Source organism: Euleptes europaea, chromosome 1 (assembly GCF_029931775.1).
Source record: "Euleptes europaea isolate rEulEur1 chromosome 1, rEulEur1.hap1, whole genome shotgun sequence".
Taxonomy (NCBI): Eukaryota; Metazoa; Chordata; class Lepidosauria; order Squamata; family Sphaerodactylidae; genus Euleptes; species Euleptes europaea.
The window spans coordinates 66,870,678-66,887,722 of record NC_079312.1 but is presented as its reverse complement, the minus strand read 5'-3'; the positions used below and the strand labels follow the sequence as shown (position 1 = coordinate 66,887,722).

Sequence of the window (17,045 nt, the reverse complement as noted above, 5' to 3'; positions counted from 1 at the left end):
GCCCAGAGGAAATGACATTGTTTTGATCTTTGTCAGTCCTTCATTTGTGGTAAAAACAACACAGTGCAGAAGAGTGGCGCAGTAGATTCCTGGCCTGCTGGTTAGCCTGGTAGCTCACCACTTTCTAATTTCAACTCTACCATTTGCCTACTGCTGGCCAGTTGAAATAATACACTGCCTACAGTTGTCTATGTAACTTTTTGCCACATTAAAGGCACATTCTAGAAGGATGTGTTCATCTGTCAAGATCATTTATCCTAACTTGCAAGAAATATATATTACATAGCAAAGTTAGGGATTGCGGTTGGCCATAAAAGCAGAGAAACTAGTGGCATTTCCTGTAAATTTACTGGGCTTAGTTTAGTTGGGTCTTTATTATATAATGGTTTAGCATAGTCTGACATTTATACCTGTGTATTTAGAATTCCTGTTACATATTTTAAAACAAAGGAAATATCCTGGCTCAGTGACTTCCCCTATTCTGTGAGTGAAGTACCACTTACTGAACAAAACACTTTGTTAGATATAGAAGGCTTGTTGGGTATTGTGTTTCATATGTTGTCACATTATTCTTTATTAAGCAAGCAAGGAGGCAGCTAGAAAGCTAGTGTGGCCATACTTGTGCCAAAAAAAAGACAATCCGATCCATGTATGCATTCCTGCACTCCTTTGAAGAAGGGTGGGATGTAAATGTAAGAATTGAATAAAACGGGGGAGAGTGGGACTATGTATGCTGCCCTGAGCTCATTGGAGGAAAAACAGGATAAAAAAAATAGATAGACTGAGCATAGAGGCCTTTTGCAGATGTATGAAATTTCGATGAGATGGTGAAGCTGGCACTGGAGGAAGTTGGGGATCCTGCAACTTCGCTAGCAGCAGTTGAGTACCATCTAGTTTGTTTAGATTTTTCTCTCTCTCTCTGTTGGCAGGTACTTAGCCTGGGTATGGCCTGAGGGGCAAGCCCTTGGGCATGAGCCAAAGGGTTCTAGGGTCTTGGCTGTTATCCTGTGGTTTGTGGCCTGGCCCTACAATAGCCAGTCCTGTGAATGAGGACCCACCCAGAATGAGTTTGTTCTTTTAAAAAATTATATTATTTAAATTGTTGAGGCATTGGGGAGAAACTTCTGTAAGGCACTTTGTGTCCATTTGAGGGGGAAAGGAGCACTGAAAGACTCAAATAAATAAATAAATAAATAAATAAATTTCTGCTCCACCATTGCATGATCCAAATCACATCCAGTATTGCTGTTTAGGGTGGTGAATACGATAGTGTGTCTAAAAGTTGATCCATCAAATTGAGACATCTAGGGCACACTATGATAATTTTTCTGTTTTTTTATGTACTCTCTGTCAAGGGTTGCCAGCTCTAGCAAGCACCGTGGTGGGAGATCTGGGGGCAGGGACAAGCCATTCAGCATTTTCCCTTTGCCAGCCTGTGAAGCTGTGGTGGGAAATGGGGGGGGGGATCTAGAGCAGGAGACCTGGCCTGCCTATCTCCGTCTCATGCCAATAAAATCATTTAGATCCATCCAATGGGATGATGATTCTGTTAACGCAACCTCTGAGCCAAAGGCACCAGCAGCTTCCACATCACAGTTGTTGCAATAACTTTCACCTTTTAAACTCTGAGGATATGGGTATGGTGCAAGGAGTTATGAAGGCCACCATTTGTAGTTTGGAGCTATGCCTTTCCTGGCTAGAGCCAGCATGGTGTAGTGGTTAATTGCAGTGGTTGGGACTCTAATCTGAAGAACCAGATTTGATCCTCCACTCCTCCAAATGAGTGACGGACTCTAATCTGGAGAACCAGGTTTGATTCTCCACTCCTCCACATGAGTGGCAGACTATAATCTGGTGAACCGGGTTGGTTTCCCCACGCCTGCACATGAAGCCAGCTGGGTGAGCTAGTCACAGCTCTCTTAGAGCTCTCTCAGCCCCATCTACCTCACAGGGTGTCTGTTGTGGGGGGGGGGAGGTGATTGTAATCCGGTTTGATTCTTCCTTAAGTGGTGGAGAAAGTCAGCATTTAAAAACCAACTCTTCTTCTAGTTAATGTCAATTATACTGAGCTTTGGTGTTTGCTGATCAAAATCTTCAGACTTCATTGGAGAAAAACAAGAACTTATATTTTTAAAAGGACACACTGCCTTAAGATACGCACTGAGCAGGGAGAAGCTGGGAAAATAGGTCAAAGGATTAAGTTTTCCCCTTACCACTTTCCCCAAACAAATTAGCAATCTCTCGTTGTTTTCAAGTGAAAAATCAACCCTCAGGAGATCCGGTCATAAACCCCCTGCAGCATGTAGCTTCGTTGAAGCTGGTTGCCTACCTCTCTGTTGGATTGTCCCTAATTATGCTAAAAAACCACAAAAAACACTTTGCAATGAGAGACAACCGTAATCTTCATTAATTCTATTTCTCAAACTGTGAGAATAATTTGATAGAGCAGAAATGGGCAAGCCTGGCACTGGTGATGACCAGCAGCTCCTCAGAGCATTTTGCTCCACATTCAGAGCCAGTGACCTGCCCAAGCAACTGAGTCAAGTCCCCAAGGGGCTGACAGTGCCTCCTCCCGCACTACATGCCAGGGGTTGCCTGCGATACTAGCAGTGCTGCTGGGACTCAGTACTCTCTCTCACTGCCTGTTTTCCCCTGCTCCCACTTTTGTTTGCCAGCACACCATCATGTTTACAGGCGGAAGTTGCTTTCTTTTCTTTCTTTCTTTTTGGCACCGAGGCCAGACAGGTCGCCTATTCCTGCCACAGAGGTGAATTGTGAATAGGTCAGTCTCCTTTCGGATCATTCTTAAGAATACACTTTCAAGGATAACTGGGGTTGGGTGGGAGACTGTTTAACTTTTTAAATTTCAGCTATTCCTTCAGGAAACATTTTATGGGAACTGTGAATGTAAATAATATCTAAAAGGAGTACAAAAGAAAAGACGTCCTCCTCTGTCCAAATGACGATAATTTTAGAAACCATTAAACTGCTAGCAGGCTTGTTATATAATCCTAGTATTATTATCTGGCATCAAAGCATTTGTTGCCATGGATAAATCAGTGTCGCTGTGGGGCAGATTTGGCAAAAACACTTGTTCCAAGCTGCTAAAGAAAATTCTTGCTCATTTGTCCAGCATAAGCTCCATCGTAAATAGTTCTCTTTTTTGTAACTAAGTTAAATACAATAATATTCTCATGTGCACATGAGAACACTTTTAATACTTAATGATTTGGAGCATCTTAACCTGATTTTATGGATTTCAATAGCTATGACAACGCAGTACCATTGATAATAAAATTGGGAAGGTCCATTGTAGACAACTGTATCTCCACTTAAATACTGTTGCAGACCATTACTCTCCTAATTTTATAGACTTATATGAACGTAGTTACTACTGTTGCAGTCAGATTGGTATCATTCTAAACCTTGTCTCAGGTGGACATGGCCAATTCCATCCAGATCCAGTCCACGGTGCTGAGTTGGTATTCAGTCCCCAGTTTCTCGTGTTATACTGGATCATCCAAGGAGTATATTTCTTAAGTTTGCAATAACCCACCTAGCAAGTAATTTTATACCTATCTGAGTCAGCATTGACTCATCCCTTCTAAAAGATGTTCCAGCATTTTAAAAAAGTGTTTTCTGAGTTTCATGATATAAATTGAATGGGTTCTCCTGTAAGACCATGGTGAGCAAAACTTCATTTTTCCTTTCATAAAGTGATGTCAAGCATCTGCCCTGAAAGTTAGCTGAAGAATCTGGCTGATAGCAACAATAATTAACTAATTGCAGAACAAAGAAATAAATTATTCCCTGTCTGCCTAGTTATACAGAATTGTTGCTGTACCAATAGGCAAAATGTATAGCATGTCTCCCTAGAGTTTGCCAAGCAGATATGAGCACTTGATAAAAGAAAAAGTCCTAAGAGAAAAATCACATCTGTCTCCAAAGCCTTTTAGGAATATAAATGCTTAACTTTGGTACCACTTAATTCTTTAGACAGCTATTTGTTTTTGTATAGGAAAAAATGTTCAAGGCAGCATTAGACTGCAGCTACTTGCTACAGGCATGTCAGCACTAGTTACAAAAACATGAAACGTTCAGCTTACAGAGATAATTATTTCAGAAACTACCAGAAAATCCTGCTTAGGTGTATTCAATGGGTCTTCTTAGAAAGGTTTTCTTGGGATTGCACTGTAACTGAATAGTTACTCAGAGTTAACAAAGTACAGGGGTGAATTAAGGCCACTGGGAAGAGTCCTGGTGTGCTGATGGCCCCACTGGGGCCATCCAAACTGGGGGGCTGTCCCCCAGCTGGGCCACCACAGCCCAAAGAGAGGGGTGGTCATGAGCCAGAGGTGCTCACCACAGTGAAGGATGCACCTTCATGGCCCACTCCACCTGGTCTCACCCGCCCAGCCTCACTACAGCAAGGGCCGGCATGGGCCCAGCTCTTTGTGGCAAGAGATGGGACTCACCTGCCTAGCCTCACCTTGCCTGGCCACCCAGCTAGGCCGAGCATCTCTTGCTCAGGGCTGGCTGAGCAGTCACTCCCTCCCTCTTTTGGGGGGACAGAGAGGGCAAGGGCAAGGCGGGCTAAGGGTGGGGCCATTTTCCAGGGTCATTTCTCCCTGGCAGAGTATTTCACTTCACATGCCTTGTGCATAACTTAAGCAGAGGTAAAAACTCAACTTTCACATGTGGTATAAAGAAGAACACAATTAAAAGGCGGCTAGCAGTCTAATCCAGCCAGCCACTGTGCTCACATGCCTGTCTTTATGCCAGTTATAGCATTCTGTAGGCTGCTTGAAATTCAGAGTGAACAGAGTAAGCTGAAACTGAATAAATACTTGGCTTAAATAAGCAATTCTAAGGTCCAATTTTGCTCAGTATCTTGCAGGAAGGTAATACTTTGGCATGGGAAGGCCTGCATCACATCATGCCTCCTTTTCTACAGGACTGCTGCCTTGCATTACCTGTTAAATGCTAAAAAGCATGGTAAGCTTTCTGTGCAGATGGTTACAGTAGTGCAAAATTACAAACACATGGATTGATTGCATGTCAGTTATCTAACAACATCATAGGTCAGTTGCACAGACGATATGCAGCCAATCCATATATACTGTAAAGCAAACAGGAGCTGGAATTACGGTGTTTAGTGTATATATCGTGGCAGTACCAGTGTTAAAGCTGTCTGAGTCCATGTCAGCTGATGTCAACAGCAACACTTCATCCTGCAGTACTCCAGTACTCGGTGCATTAAAAAACATAGTGCTTCCCATAATTTTTCTGACCTTTCTAGATAACAAAAACTGAGATATGAAGAGGGGAAATTTTTTAATTAGCTTGTAAAGAAATGCTTGGCACTCTCCTTTATTGTTTTATTACTTACTGTCTTATTCATGGCTCTGGGTGGGTAACAATAATGGCCTATGACACAGCATAAAAAATAACGGGGCAAGTTTCTCTGCCTGATTAGATTTGGTCTCCTTTAGGTTATGGACTCCTCGATGCCTTTGATTGGTGAGCATCAGGTTGAAGACAAACAGCTTATAACTGAGCTTGTTGTAAGCAAAATGAACCAAATGTTATCAAAAACGCTTGTACCATCTCCTCAGAAACCAACTGCCACTCAGCAGCCCCAGGTAAGGAATGCTTGTTCTGTATATGCATACACAGAGAACAGCAGTGTTAGATACCATTAATTCTTTAAGAAATTATCTTGCTATGTTGTAACAACCTGTAATGTAATTATTTTTTGTCAGATTATTCTGAATAATTTTATGAATAGTTTAAAATATAAAGTTTGAAAAAATGAAAATGTCATGCGAATTCAGGACAAATTGTGCTGTTGTTAGCGGAAAGGGGATAGTAAAATTGGATTGCGGTTTATGTAATTCTTTGGTACATAATTCAAAGATCCTGGGTGGGATCCAATGAACCCTAGATTGAAGGAGCTGACAGAATATATCTCACTCTGTAAAGCTTCCTGTGACCACAGAAAACTGCTGCAGAAAGCTGGGGGATCCTCCAGAATAAAATCAGATACTGCGAGGGGAGCGGCAGCCAACACCAAAAAAAAAGGAATTAACAAAATTTCACACATCCTTCTGGTCATGCTCTTGATCCATTTGCAGAAGAGCTTCCACAAGAGGGGAAGGGCTCATTTTTACATCTCCCCAAATACTGTGTCTCTCTCACCTTTTCCCTAGGGCCCCTTGACCTTTAAAAGCAGCTTTTTTTAGATAAGTGGGAAGAAAATGTGTTCTTTGAACCTGTTCCATTCCCAGTTCTTCGGCTCCAGCCCCTTGTGTTTAAACTATCCAATCAGAATTTAACAGAAGTATGCCTTCAACTTCTCACAGAGCTGTGAAATATAGGATGAAATGTGTGTGAGTGTGTTGTTGTTCTTGTTGTATAATGCTTCAACAGCCTTGCACCAGACAAGATTGCTGCTTTCAAGTTCTAAAGTAATGTAGTTATATTTTTTACTCACTTCCCTAAGTAACTGTCAGAGGCTATTAAGCAGGTCTTCACATCTAAGGTTATATAGCCATGGCATTTTTTATTTTATTTAAAACGTTTACATAACAACCCATTTCCAAGTCTCAAGACAGTTTACATCAAATGCAGTAACACTCTGTAAATCCAAATGACAATAAAGGTCTATGACGATTCCACAGAAATTTAACAGCCAAGAAATATTACTTTAAAACAGCCACCTCATCAAATTAGCTTCTAAAAGCCAGCCAGTGTATTTATCATTACATTTATGTGGTGATGTATGAGGAGGGAGCCCCAGGAGGTCTCCCATTAAGGCACTGACCAGACTCCTACGTGCTTAACTTCAGCAAAGTTGCTGTATCAGGTGCTATCCAGCCATAGTGGGATAGTGGAGTCCTGTAGCCCCGGCAGAACGCCATAAGAAGAGGCTCATCCTAGCCTCCCGAAGAAGGTCATTGCACAGCATCAAGGCGATTGTAATAAATGCCCTTCTCGTATCTGCTAATTCTATTGACATCAATGGGTGTGTGAAATTATTCTGAATTTCTTAGGATGAGGTCCAAGTTAAACAGTTGAGAAATGATTGTGCCTATAATGGATGCCAAGTAACAGTAGAATGTCCCAGCAATGAGATGCACATTTCTAACATAAACCAAAAAGCTATTTATGTGTGTATTATACCCAAAGCAGGGAAACAATTTGAAAATATGTTTGTGGTATGCCTCAAATGGGCCTGTTCATAGATCAGTATGACCAATTTTTGTTTTAAATACATTATCTTCTTTGAGGGGAAAAATGCTATATCACAGAAGTATGTGGTGAAGCTCCAATTTTATACTAAAGCCACTTGAAATAGAGCACAACATTCTTCTAGTTCCAGAACCACATTCAGTGGAAAATCTGTGACTAAACACCATTATAAAGAAACTTGAAAACAATAGCCACATGGGCCAATATATATATATATACACAGACATACATAATCTACTTTACTATCAAATCATTTTCTCATCTAGAACAGAATATGCTATCATGTGCAAACTGCTACTTCTTATGTATATAATGATATATATAAAAATTCAAGCAACTTTCCAGACAAGGTAAGTTTAAAACTTGGCACAGTAATAGTTTGCCTAGCAGTAATGCTAGAAGTAAAGATAATCTGAAATACCAGTGTTTTAATTTTGAAGGGGACAAATTCATTATTCCATTTTTTGCCAGACTGATATTCTTCAACAGACTTTTTATTGGATTTGTTGCCTTCTTTTGCAGTTTTTCATTTGTGATTTTCAAGGTATAAAAATTTGATGAATGATCGAAAATTATGTCGGTTCCTGAAAGTCCAGGGATATGCTGAAGCAACAGCACATGGAATAAGTAAATAAAATATGGCGTATGAGCTGAGGGCTGCTTGGAGAGGAAAACTTGCCCTGCTGGTTACAAGAAGCCAACTACACGCCTCCCAAGCCTGTGTCTCTGAAATGGCACAAGATATGTTGTTTCTTAAGATTGCAGCACCATCTTGCGGTAGTTACTGGAAGTCAATTATTTCCCTCTTTAAAGACAATGCTGAGGCTTGTAGGATAACTTACAAAAATAGTTTAGCCAAAATGAAATTAAAACTATACGCTCGTCTACACTTCCCATTATATAAACCTTGACAACATGCCTGAGCCCATCATTCTACCTTCACAAAACTCTGTCCTCAAACCTTCTATGCAGGGCGGCTGATGTAAGCTAAAGTTCATGAAGGTCTAAACAGTGACTCATCAAACTGAACTGTTTATGCCCAACTGGTACCCTGACTTTCAACATCATATCGTAATGTCATCATATCTATAGTATCCTATTATGGGATGTGCACCAGAAGTTAAGACCTTGCACTGAGAAACAGTTTGCCAGCACTACAAGCCTCTAAGAGCCATCCTTTGAGGCGTCAGTATTAGCCAATTGTGCTCTCAGAATTGTTTAGCATATCAACCCCATGAGCTACTCCGTGGTTGTAGAATCCTAGTGTTCAAATTCTTTCTTTTTAAAAAAATTCAAATTTATTTACAGTCAAAGTCCAGCAGAATCTGATACAGTACCAAAAAAAATGTGTTCAGAATCCTAGTGTCAATACAAAGAGACCTGACACCAAATCCAAGACCAAACTGGGCTTAGTACTACAACAAATACGGCAGTTTCCCCCATTCCTTTTGTTCATGACAGCTGTGCAGCTCAAGGACCTTTACTTCATTTTACATGTCTTCCCGTTGCCTTTACCTGACCTTACCAAGTCATGCACCTAGTCCTTTGGATGATCAAAATCATGGAACTGACTCAAACGTCACTGCCTTTTAGAGAAGGGACAATAACAGCTGTTGCTGAAAATACAGCAAAAATTGAAAAGGTGGCAGATAACGTGGAAGACCTCAACCTGGAGAGCTGCTGCCAGCCAGAGTAGACAATACTGACCTTGACATGAAGGTATAGAGGCATATTGCTACAAGAATGCCAGTTGGCAAAGCTCACCAGCAGATGGAGCACTCATGACGTGACAGCAAGATAAATACTTTAGTTTTCTTCTTTGGCTTTTATCACATCTGAACTGTATGCATAATGAAAATGCACTTGCACTAGAAGATGGTTCATTTCTCTAATATACTTGGAACAAAGAATGCCAGTCTTCTAAATAAGTGTTTTATTCTTGTGCAGTCTCGGAAATATGTATACAAATTATCAGGACCTTTTAAAACAAGATCTCTACAGCGTCCAATACCAGGAGCTTCGCACAGGGAAAGACACACAAAAAAGTTCCGTTTGCGTTCTGCTCAAAAAAGAAACTGCTAAATGAGAATATATATGAAGACTATAGAGGGCACCCAATGAAATGAATACACAGAAGGTTTGAAGTTAAGGAAGAAACTCTTTTTCACAATGCAGAGAAGACCTTGGAATATCTATTCTCTGCAGACCAAAGGCCAACAGTTCAAATGAGTGAACAGAAACCTTCATCAAAGTCAGGAGGCCATTAGAAAGGCAACCAGGATTTTTCTAAAAAGTCCCTTCTGCCTTTGTGTTGTGTTATATCTGGAGACAACAGCGAAATTTTCTCAGGTTTTTTCCAATGTGTCAGATTTACTCTTCTAGCACTCTAAAGAACGGAACATTATGCATAGTGATTTTATGTCAGTGCAACTGAAGCATAATCCTAGGTTGGCTTGTAGGTAAGGGCCTGGCTGTCCCATTGCTGAGGAATCTTACTCCTACTTATATATGACATTGCTTTTGCACTTGAGCAGTATGGCCTTTACAGGATGTTGTACAGTACAGAAGGCAGTTATCCCTGGTCCTTCCCTCTCAGAACACAGGAATAGGCACCTTCTGCTGAATCCTACCAGCACTGCTTTGACAGAGCTTACAGGACCAGGCCTCATCACTGCCAATATGGGCAGCTCCTGTCACTGTAATGATCCTGGCAGAGCTCGGCTTGAAGCACTTGCAGCAGGGCTACACAGAAGTATAATACTTTCTGCAAATGTCTCAATGCTTGGGTCCCCATTGGGGAGAAAAGCAGGGTATAAATGAAGAAAATAAAATACATGTCAAGAGCGAATACAAAATGCATAAATGACAATAGGATGGCTACATTTAAATGCAGCAAGAATATTTTTGCTTCACAGCCTTCACTTATTCATTTCAGACTAGGGGGATAACCACTGGAGCCTAATTTTGTTTAGTTATCTTTTCAATGTCGGCAACCAGCACTATGTTCAGAAGGTCTCTTAAAACTTCAAATTTCCTTCCTTTCTCTTTCAAATGTGATGAACAGACATATAGTTCATATATTTAGGGAGTAGTCTTGACTGTTCCCTTAACAAGGATATTCGAGGCTCTGGCTAGATCTTCCATTGGTTACCTGAAAAATTCCACAAAAAGCTTGGAACATCCAACTGGGAGTTCTGGTCCTTGAGAAATGCTGTCAAGACTCAGTATCCTGTTGGTGCAAATCATATGTTCTATGCGTATGCATAGGATGAGAGTATAACCTTCTGACAGACAGATAGACAGCTTTGTGAGAAGGCTAAATTCCATTACAAGCTTTGGTTGAAGAATAGCAACTCTGAGATTTAGAACTATTCATTTTCAAATTGGTTTTAATATATTGGTTTTAATATATTCAAGCCTTGGTTGATCTGTCCAATAGGCATATGCCTGAAAAGGGAAATCATATGGTCATGGAAACCATTAAAACCATTTTAGTAAAAGCTGTCATCTCATGAAGGTGTGGTACTAATTGGGCTCTGTTGCTCAGCCCAGACAAATAAACTTGTTAGTAAGGATAAGTAGTTAATGTGGTTGTTCTGAAAATCCAGCAAGTTCTGATGGATATTTTATTAGGAAGGGCTCTGTGCCCAATACAGGCGGGGACTGCAGTTGCTAATTAGCACACAGCAAGTGCATCCGTAGCAAAGTGTATAAGGGCTATTAAAGTTCCAAAATGTTTAAACAAAGAATGTATTTGAGGAAATGCAGTGTACAGGAAGTGTGAGACAGCATACTGGAAAGCCTAATTTAAGGCCAAGGAATTTCCTTTGAGGTGTACTATATTAAGCATAGACTGCAGATCTGTTGGTTTTGTAAATATATTAGACACTTTATATTTTTCACATTTAAGAAATGAAATAACACTTCCGAAATAAAATTAGTCTTTCAATTCTCCTATTGAGAAAACTGAAAAACTTCCATAAACACCTATTTTACCCAGTCTCATTAGAAAACAATGTTACATGTTCAGATGCCCACCTCAGTAGACTTCGTGACAGAGGAGATAATAGCAAGCCCAAAATCAGAACAGGTAAAAGATTTTGTGTAATGATAAAATAAGGAAGAACATACAACATCTCCTTAGCCAGAGAAATGCCCTACATATCTCAGGGTCAGAATAGATGTGATGGAAATCACAGTCTTATGAAGCTCAGCAACAACTGACCCTGAGATACAACTGACCCTGAGATACAACAATTTCAGTTAAGGTCATAAGGGGAGAACTTCCTCATAGCTTCAATAAACTGCTACCTTTGAAAACTGCCTGGAGAGTCCCATGGGCTCAAAATACAGCAGCCAGGTTGTTGTTGCAGGCTGGATACCAGAGATCATATCACTCCTGTGCTGAAAGATTTGCATCAGCTGCTGTTTTGTTTCTGTGCACAATTCAAACTGCTGTTTCTTACCTTTAAAGGTAAGTTGCTAATTAGCACACAGCTAATGGGACCAAGGTTTTTATTTGCAGGACAACTTCCTACTGTACTGTCCAGCCCATTAGTTAAGATCTTCTTTCCTAGCCCTGCTTTTTTTTGTGAGGTGGTGCGAGTGGCAAATTAACAATTTTAATGCTGTCTTGCATTGATTGTTTTTGTGATTTTATGTTTTATGCTTTTCCTCCTTGTTAGCTGCTTTAAACTGGTTGATGAAGAGGCAGCTATACATTTATCAAATAGATATACAGGTGTCATTAGTCTTTCAAAAGAAAGAAGATGAGTCCCCAGCGAATTAAGGGAGGGGCAGGGTGGACAGCATAGCCAAAGAGCACACACTGGCTCGCCCGGACTCCACGCCCCCTCCCAGGCCAACTGCAGACACCTATATCTGACTGGGCTGTGGGTCCCCCACCACTTCCAGGCAGCACACTGTCAGCTGGACCCTGCAGGATCAGCCCTCCCCCCACGGCACCACAAATGCATCCCCAGATGAATCTGGGGCTGATGCTCTTATTTTGCTGCTGTTATGGTTTGGTTACACGTTTTTCTTTTTTGCATGGTGGTTTTTAGATTTCCTTCTCTTTTAGCCTATTTTTTCCTGCCATATTGTTTTTTGTATTATAAACCACCTCGGAAACCATTATGACTGACATCTGCGGTATTATAAATGATGTATTCATGGATTCCCTCATAAAGTCCAATTCTGATTCTAGTCTGTATAGAAGATAGGAGTTAAATTTTCTCCCTCTGGAAATTCTAGGGAGGAAGATACATTTTGACTGCACATTCAATAAATAAATATCATTACTATTTCCTTTTTGTTTTATAGCTGGTTTTCAGGGGGATTGATCATTTATCCACCAAGTGATCTAATTTTCATTCTAATGTTTTCCAAGAAGCGTGTCACTGTATGTGTTGTGTCACTTTAGACCAGGGGTGGGGAACCTCCGGACAGCGGGCCGTTTAAGGCCCGCAACATCATTTGCTGCGGCTCGCGGACTCTCCTGCAGAAGCCGCCGCCATCATTGCCGCCACAGGGCCACGTGAGTGTGTGTGTGTATGTGTGTTTGTGTGGTAGCCGGGAAGGCTTCACCCTAATCGCGCCGGGCCGCATGCATGGCCAGGTGCTTATGTGTGTGGGGGGGAAGCCAGGAAGGGTTTTCCCTGATCGCTCCGGGTTGCTTGCGTGGCCGGGTGCACACATGCGTGTGTGTGGAAGCCAGGAAGACTTTTCCCCGATCACGCCAGGCCACTTGCGCGGCCGTGTGTGTGCATGTGTGAGTGTGAGGGGGGAAAGCCAGGAAGGCTTCTCCCCAATTGCGCCAGGCGGGCCACGTGCGCGGCCGGGTGTGTGTCTGTGGGGGAAGGCTTTTCTCTCTTTTCTCCCTCTTTTTCTGTCACTCTCTCCTTTTCTTTCTCTCCCTTTCTTTCTCCCTCTTTTTCTGTCTCTTTCTCCATCTCCCTCCATCCTTTTCTTTCTTTCCCTCCTTTTCTTTCTTTCTCTCCCTTCATTTCTTTCTCCCTTTCTCTCTCTCTTTCCCTCCCTCTCTCTCTCTCTCTCTCTCTCTCTCTTTCTATCTTTTACCCCCTCCCTCTTCTTCCTTCCTTCCTTCCTTCCTTCTTTCCCTCCCTCCCCTTCCTTCCCGGCATAGCCTCTCCTAGGGTTGCCAACCTCCAGGTGGTGGCTGGAGATCTCCTGCTATTGCAACTGATCTCCAGCCAATAGAGATCAGTTTCCCTGGAGAAAATGGCCGCTTTGGCCATTGGGCTGTATGGCATTGCAGTCCCTCCCCTCCCCAAACCCTGCCCTCCTCAGGCTCCACCCCAAAAGCCTCCCTCTGGTGGCGAAGAGGACCTGGCAACCCTAGCCTCTCCTCCCACCCCTCACCGGGAGATCTACTCCTGGTATGGCCCCCAAATGATGTTATAAATATGCAAATGGCCCTCGCCAGGAAAAAGGTTCCCCACCCCTGCTTTAGACAGACTAACACAGAACAGACATAGTTGTTGCAGCTGTTTCAGGTAATGGCCTGCTTCTAAGTAGGATTGCCATTCCAAGAGGTCAGCATGTATCTTAATATCTCCTGATGCTGTAGGAGAGAAGGCTGGAATGGTTCCTCTCAACTGTTCTTGTTGCCTACAGCCCCTTTCACCTGCTACTGCAATCAGGTATCCAGAGGTGGCAACCACAGTTTTCAGAGCAGGGTGGGAGGAGACTGTAATAGATGTATGGCTTTGAACACAGTACAGGAATTCTAAAAACAAGGACTAAAACTTTCTTTATAGCCAGGAACACATACAGATCAGGAGAAATAAGCCAGTAAGCACATACATTAATTTGCATTTCTCTTCCATTAGATTCTGATGGGTTACTTCCTAAAATGTGACAATTTCAGTTTTTTAATTACTCTTAAAACAGAAAATTTACATATCACACTCTGGCCTCTGAATATGCGCAAACACCCTTCCATGGAGTAGATGGAATCTGGAATCTTTTTTTTTCATTCTCCTTATTTAATTACCACATGGTATTCAGTGATATACATACATTTCCCTTAGCTTAGGCAGCCAAGCCCCAAAGTGTGTAATTCTGTGTTTTTAATTCATGCTCATGAACAAGAGTGCAATAACCACTGAATGGTTAGTTGCTGTCCAGCTGAACTGAAGTCCGCCGTTTCTACATACGGCAGCCTATTAAAGATACAATCAGTCCCTTGTTTGTTTGCTGCCCTCAGAAAACAGTTGTAGGTAAGTCAGGCTCCTGGTAGGCCACAATGTATAGCTGGTGCATTCAGATATGGCAGTAAAAAAGAGCAAGAGTCCAGTAGCACCTTAAAGACTAACAAAATTTCTGGCAGGGCATGAGCTTTCATGAGTCACAGCTCACTTCTTCAGATACAGCTAGAACGTGAGTCCATCTATCCTTAAGTAGAGAAGAAATAGAGAATTCACACACCCAATGGCAATAGCATGTAAATGTCAATACCAGGTAAATGACATTAGCAGGCATGATTGGATCAGGTGTGATATGCAGAGGGGTAGCATGCGTGCAGAAATCAGCATTGGTAATGAGATAGGAATCCCAGGTCCCTATTCAATCCAGGAGAATGCATTGTCTTGAGCTTCATTATTGGTTGTAAATCAGCAATCTCTGATAGATTCACGTTCTAGCTGTATCTGAAGAAGTGAACTGTGTCTCACCAAAGCTCGTACCCTGCCAGAAATGTTGTTAATCTTTAAGGTGCTACTGGACTCTCGCTCTTTTCTACTGCTACAGACAGATGAACATGACTACCCATCAGATACGGCAGTTATAGGTTCTGCACACCAGGAAACCCTCAAGCATACTTTCGGCATATGTAGACTCAGTGTAGATGTGACTTGTTCCAGACAAGTACCTTCTGAAGACGTTGGGAGAAAACTTCTAATGATTAGAATTACAATTGGGAGAAAGTTGGAGGGAGTATTAATAAAAAAAATAAATTAAATAAAACCAAGGACTAGATTTTTATCCATTGTCTAATCTCCTTCTGTTTTTCTTTTGTTTGTTTTTCTCTTACAGAGTGGATCATTAAAGGAGACAGAATCAAACAAAGTCCCACCCCAGCGACCACCTCCTCAAGGTTGTTTACAGTACATTCTCGATTGTAATGGCGTTGCAGTAGGACCAAAACAAGTCCAGGCTACTTAAATTATTGAGACCAAAAGCAGGGGTAGAAGCCAAAAAGAAAGCAAAGAATCAAACAATACCAGTTTGGGGGGTTTGTGCAGTTTTTTGCATTGTTTCAGTGCTGACCTGGACTGTGTTTTTTCTATGCAGTGTCAACTATACTGTCTGGTTGTTTCTCTGTTCACGTTTGTGTTGTAATGCTTACTTATGTTTCTCTGTATAACTTGTGATTCAGGGCTGTTGTCAACAGTGTAAAAGAATTGTGCCTCTACTGAGTCCAGTGCGACTGTATATTATGGATGGTTAGACAGTATTTTTAAAGTATTATATATTGTGGGGGTAAAAAGACTAAACAACCCGGGTGGAGATTTAAATACTTTTGCTTAACTCTGTGAGTATGTGTGCTATATTTGTTAAAAAAATAATGTGCATGATTTATGTAGAGAGATTATTCTAATATTTTCAAAGTCTCATTGAGTAGTATGTTGAATGAGGCATCTTTCTTTTTATAATTTTATAAAGATCGTTAATTTTTAAGTTCATACAGTAGATAAGAGGAAAGATTGATGATTTCTTTTTTTAAGTTACTCGTGATGATATATTTTAAAAAAACTATTTGCAGGAATACTTAAATATCCTGTACGTTCAGTGCAGACTTTTTTTAAAAAAATCTGCATTTAATCATTAGCCTCAGTGCTATTAAAATGGGCCACCTATGTGCAATATTGACGCAAGAAGACTGAATGTATTTAAGTTCAATGAGAGAGTTTCTTTAATGGTTATGAAATAGCCATCTGGTCTTGTACAGATCTCCAGCAAGTGTTTACCAGAAATACATTTTTTACCAAGACAAGCCAGGTAAGCAACTGGTGTTCCATCATGGAAGATAGCAACAGGGCTAGTAAGAGTCGTGCAAGGTTAAACATCACTTTTGTACAAATATTACAATAACCACTCTGCTGATGTAAAAAAAATGTAGTTCTTGAACTCAACCTTTTGTCCACTGAGGTTACTGCTAGGCACTTAAGGTACAAGACAATGAAGCCATGCTTTGATCTTATAATTTTGAGCAGAAGCAACAGAATGAATGTTAGTATATCCCTGGATGACCCACAAGGAGTTAAATGGTATAGGGCTTAGAATGTCATAGCTATGACTCAAGCGTGTGTAAATACTAGAGCAAGGTGACCTGAGAGGTTTTACTTTTGCCAAACTTTCTTATAGCCATAATTGCTTATGACTGTCACATAACCAATGGCTATGTGTATAATCTTACAAGCAATATCCAGGCAGGCAGTTAAACAGTTAGGAAAATCTAGCCTGTGAATGCAAGCTGCACTACTCAAGCATACTGTAGAACTAGTTTGTGAACAAGGTAAAGATGTTTTGTCAATTAAAATCTCACACCAAGGTAAATAGTGGTCCCTAGGTTAATACAAACAAGTTTGTTTTCTTGTGAAACAATGTTATAGTCTGATTTTATTTTCCCTGCAAACACTGCCAACAAAACATGTAGGTTAGTTACCGAGTGATCATTTTTATTATTAATCCCAGCTGATGAGGTGAGAATTTCAATTTAATTTCAATGGCAATTTCAGCACTAGTTGGGCATGCCACTGTTGATGGCCCGC

General features: G+C 41.1%; 1 protein-coding gene across 1 annotated transcript in view; it reads left to right on the top strand.

The window, feature by feature from the left end:
• The window catches only part of SYN2 (synapsin II), a 221,835-nt gene that overhangs the window by 196,310 nt on the left and 8,480 nt on the right, over positions 1–17,045 (top strand). The window contains exons 10-11 of the mRNA XM_056851437.1: positions 5,493–5,642; positions 15,307–15,367. Of these exons, the coding sequence (XP_056707415.1) occupies positions 5,493–5,642; positions 15,307–15,367 (211 nt within the window). The remainder of the gene's footprint in view (positions 1–5,492; positions 5,643–15,306; positions 15,368–17,045) is intronic.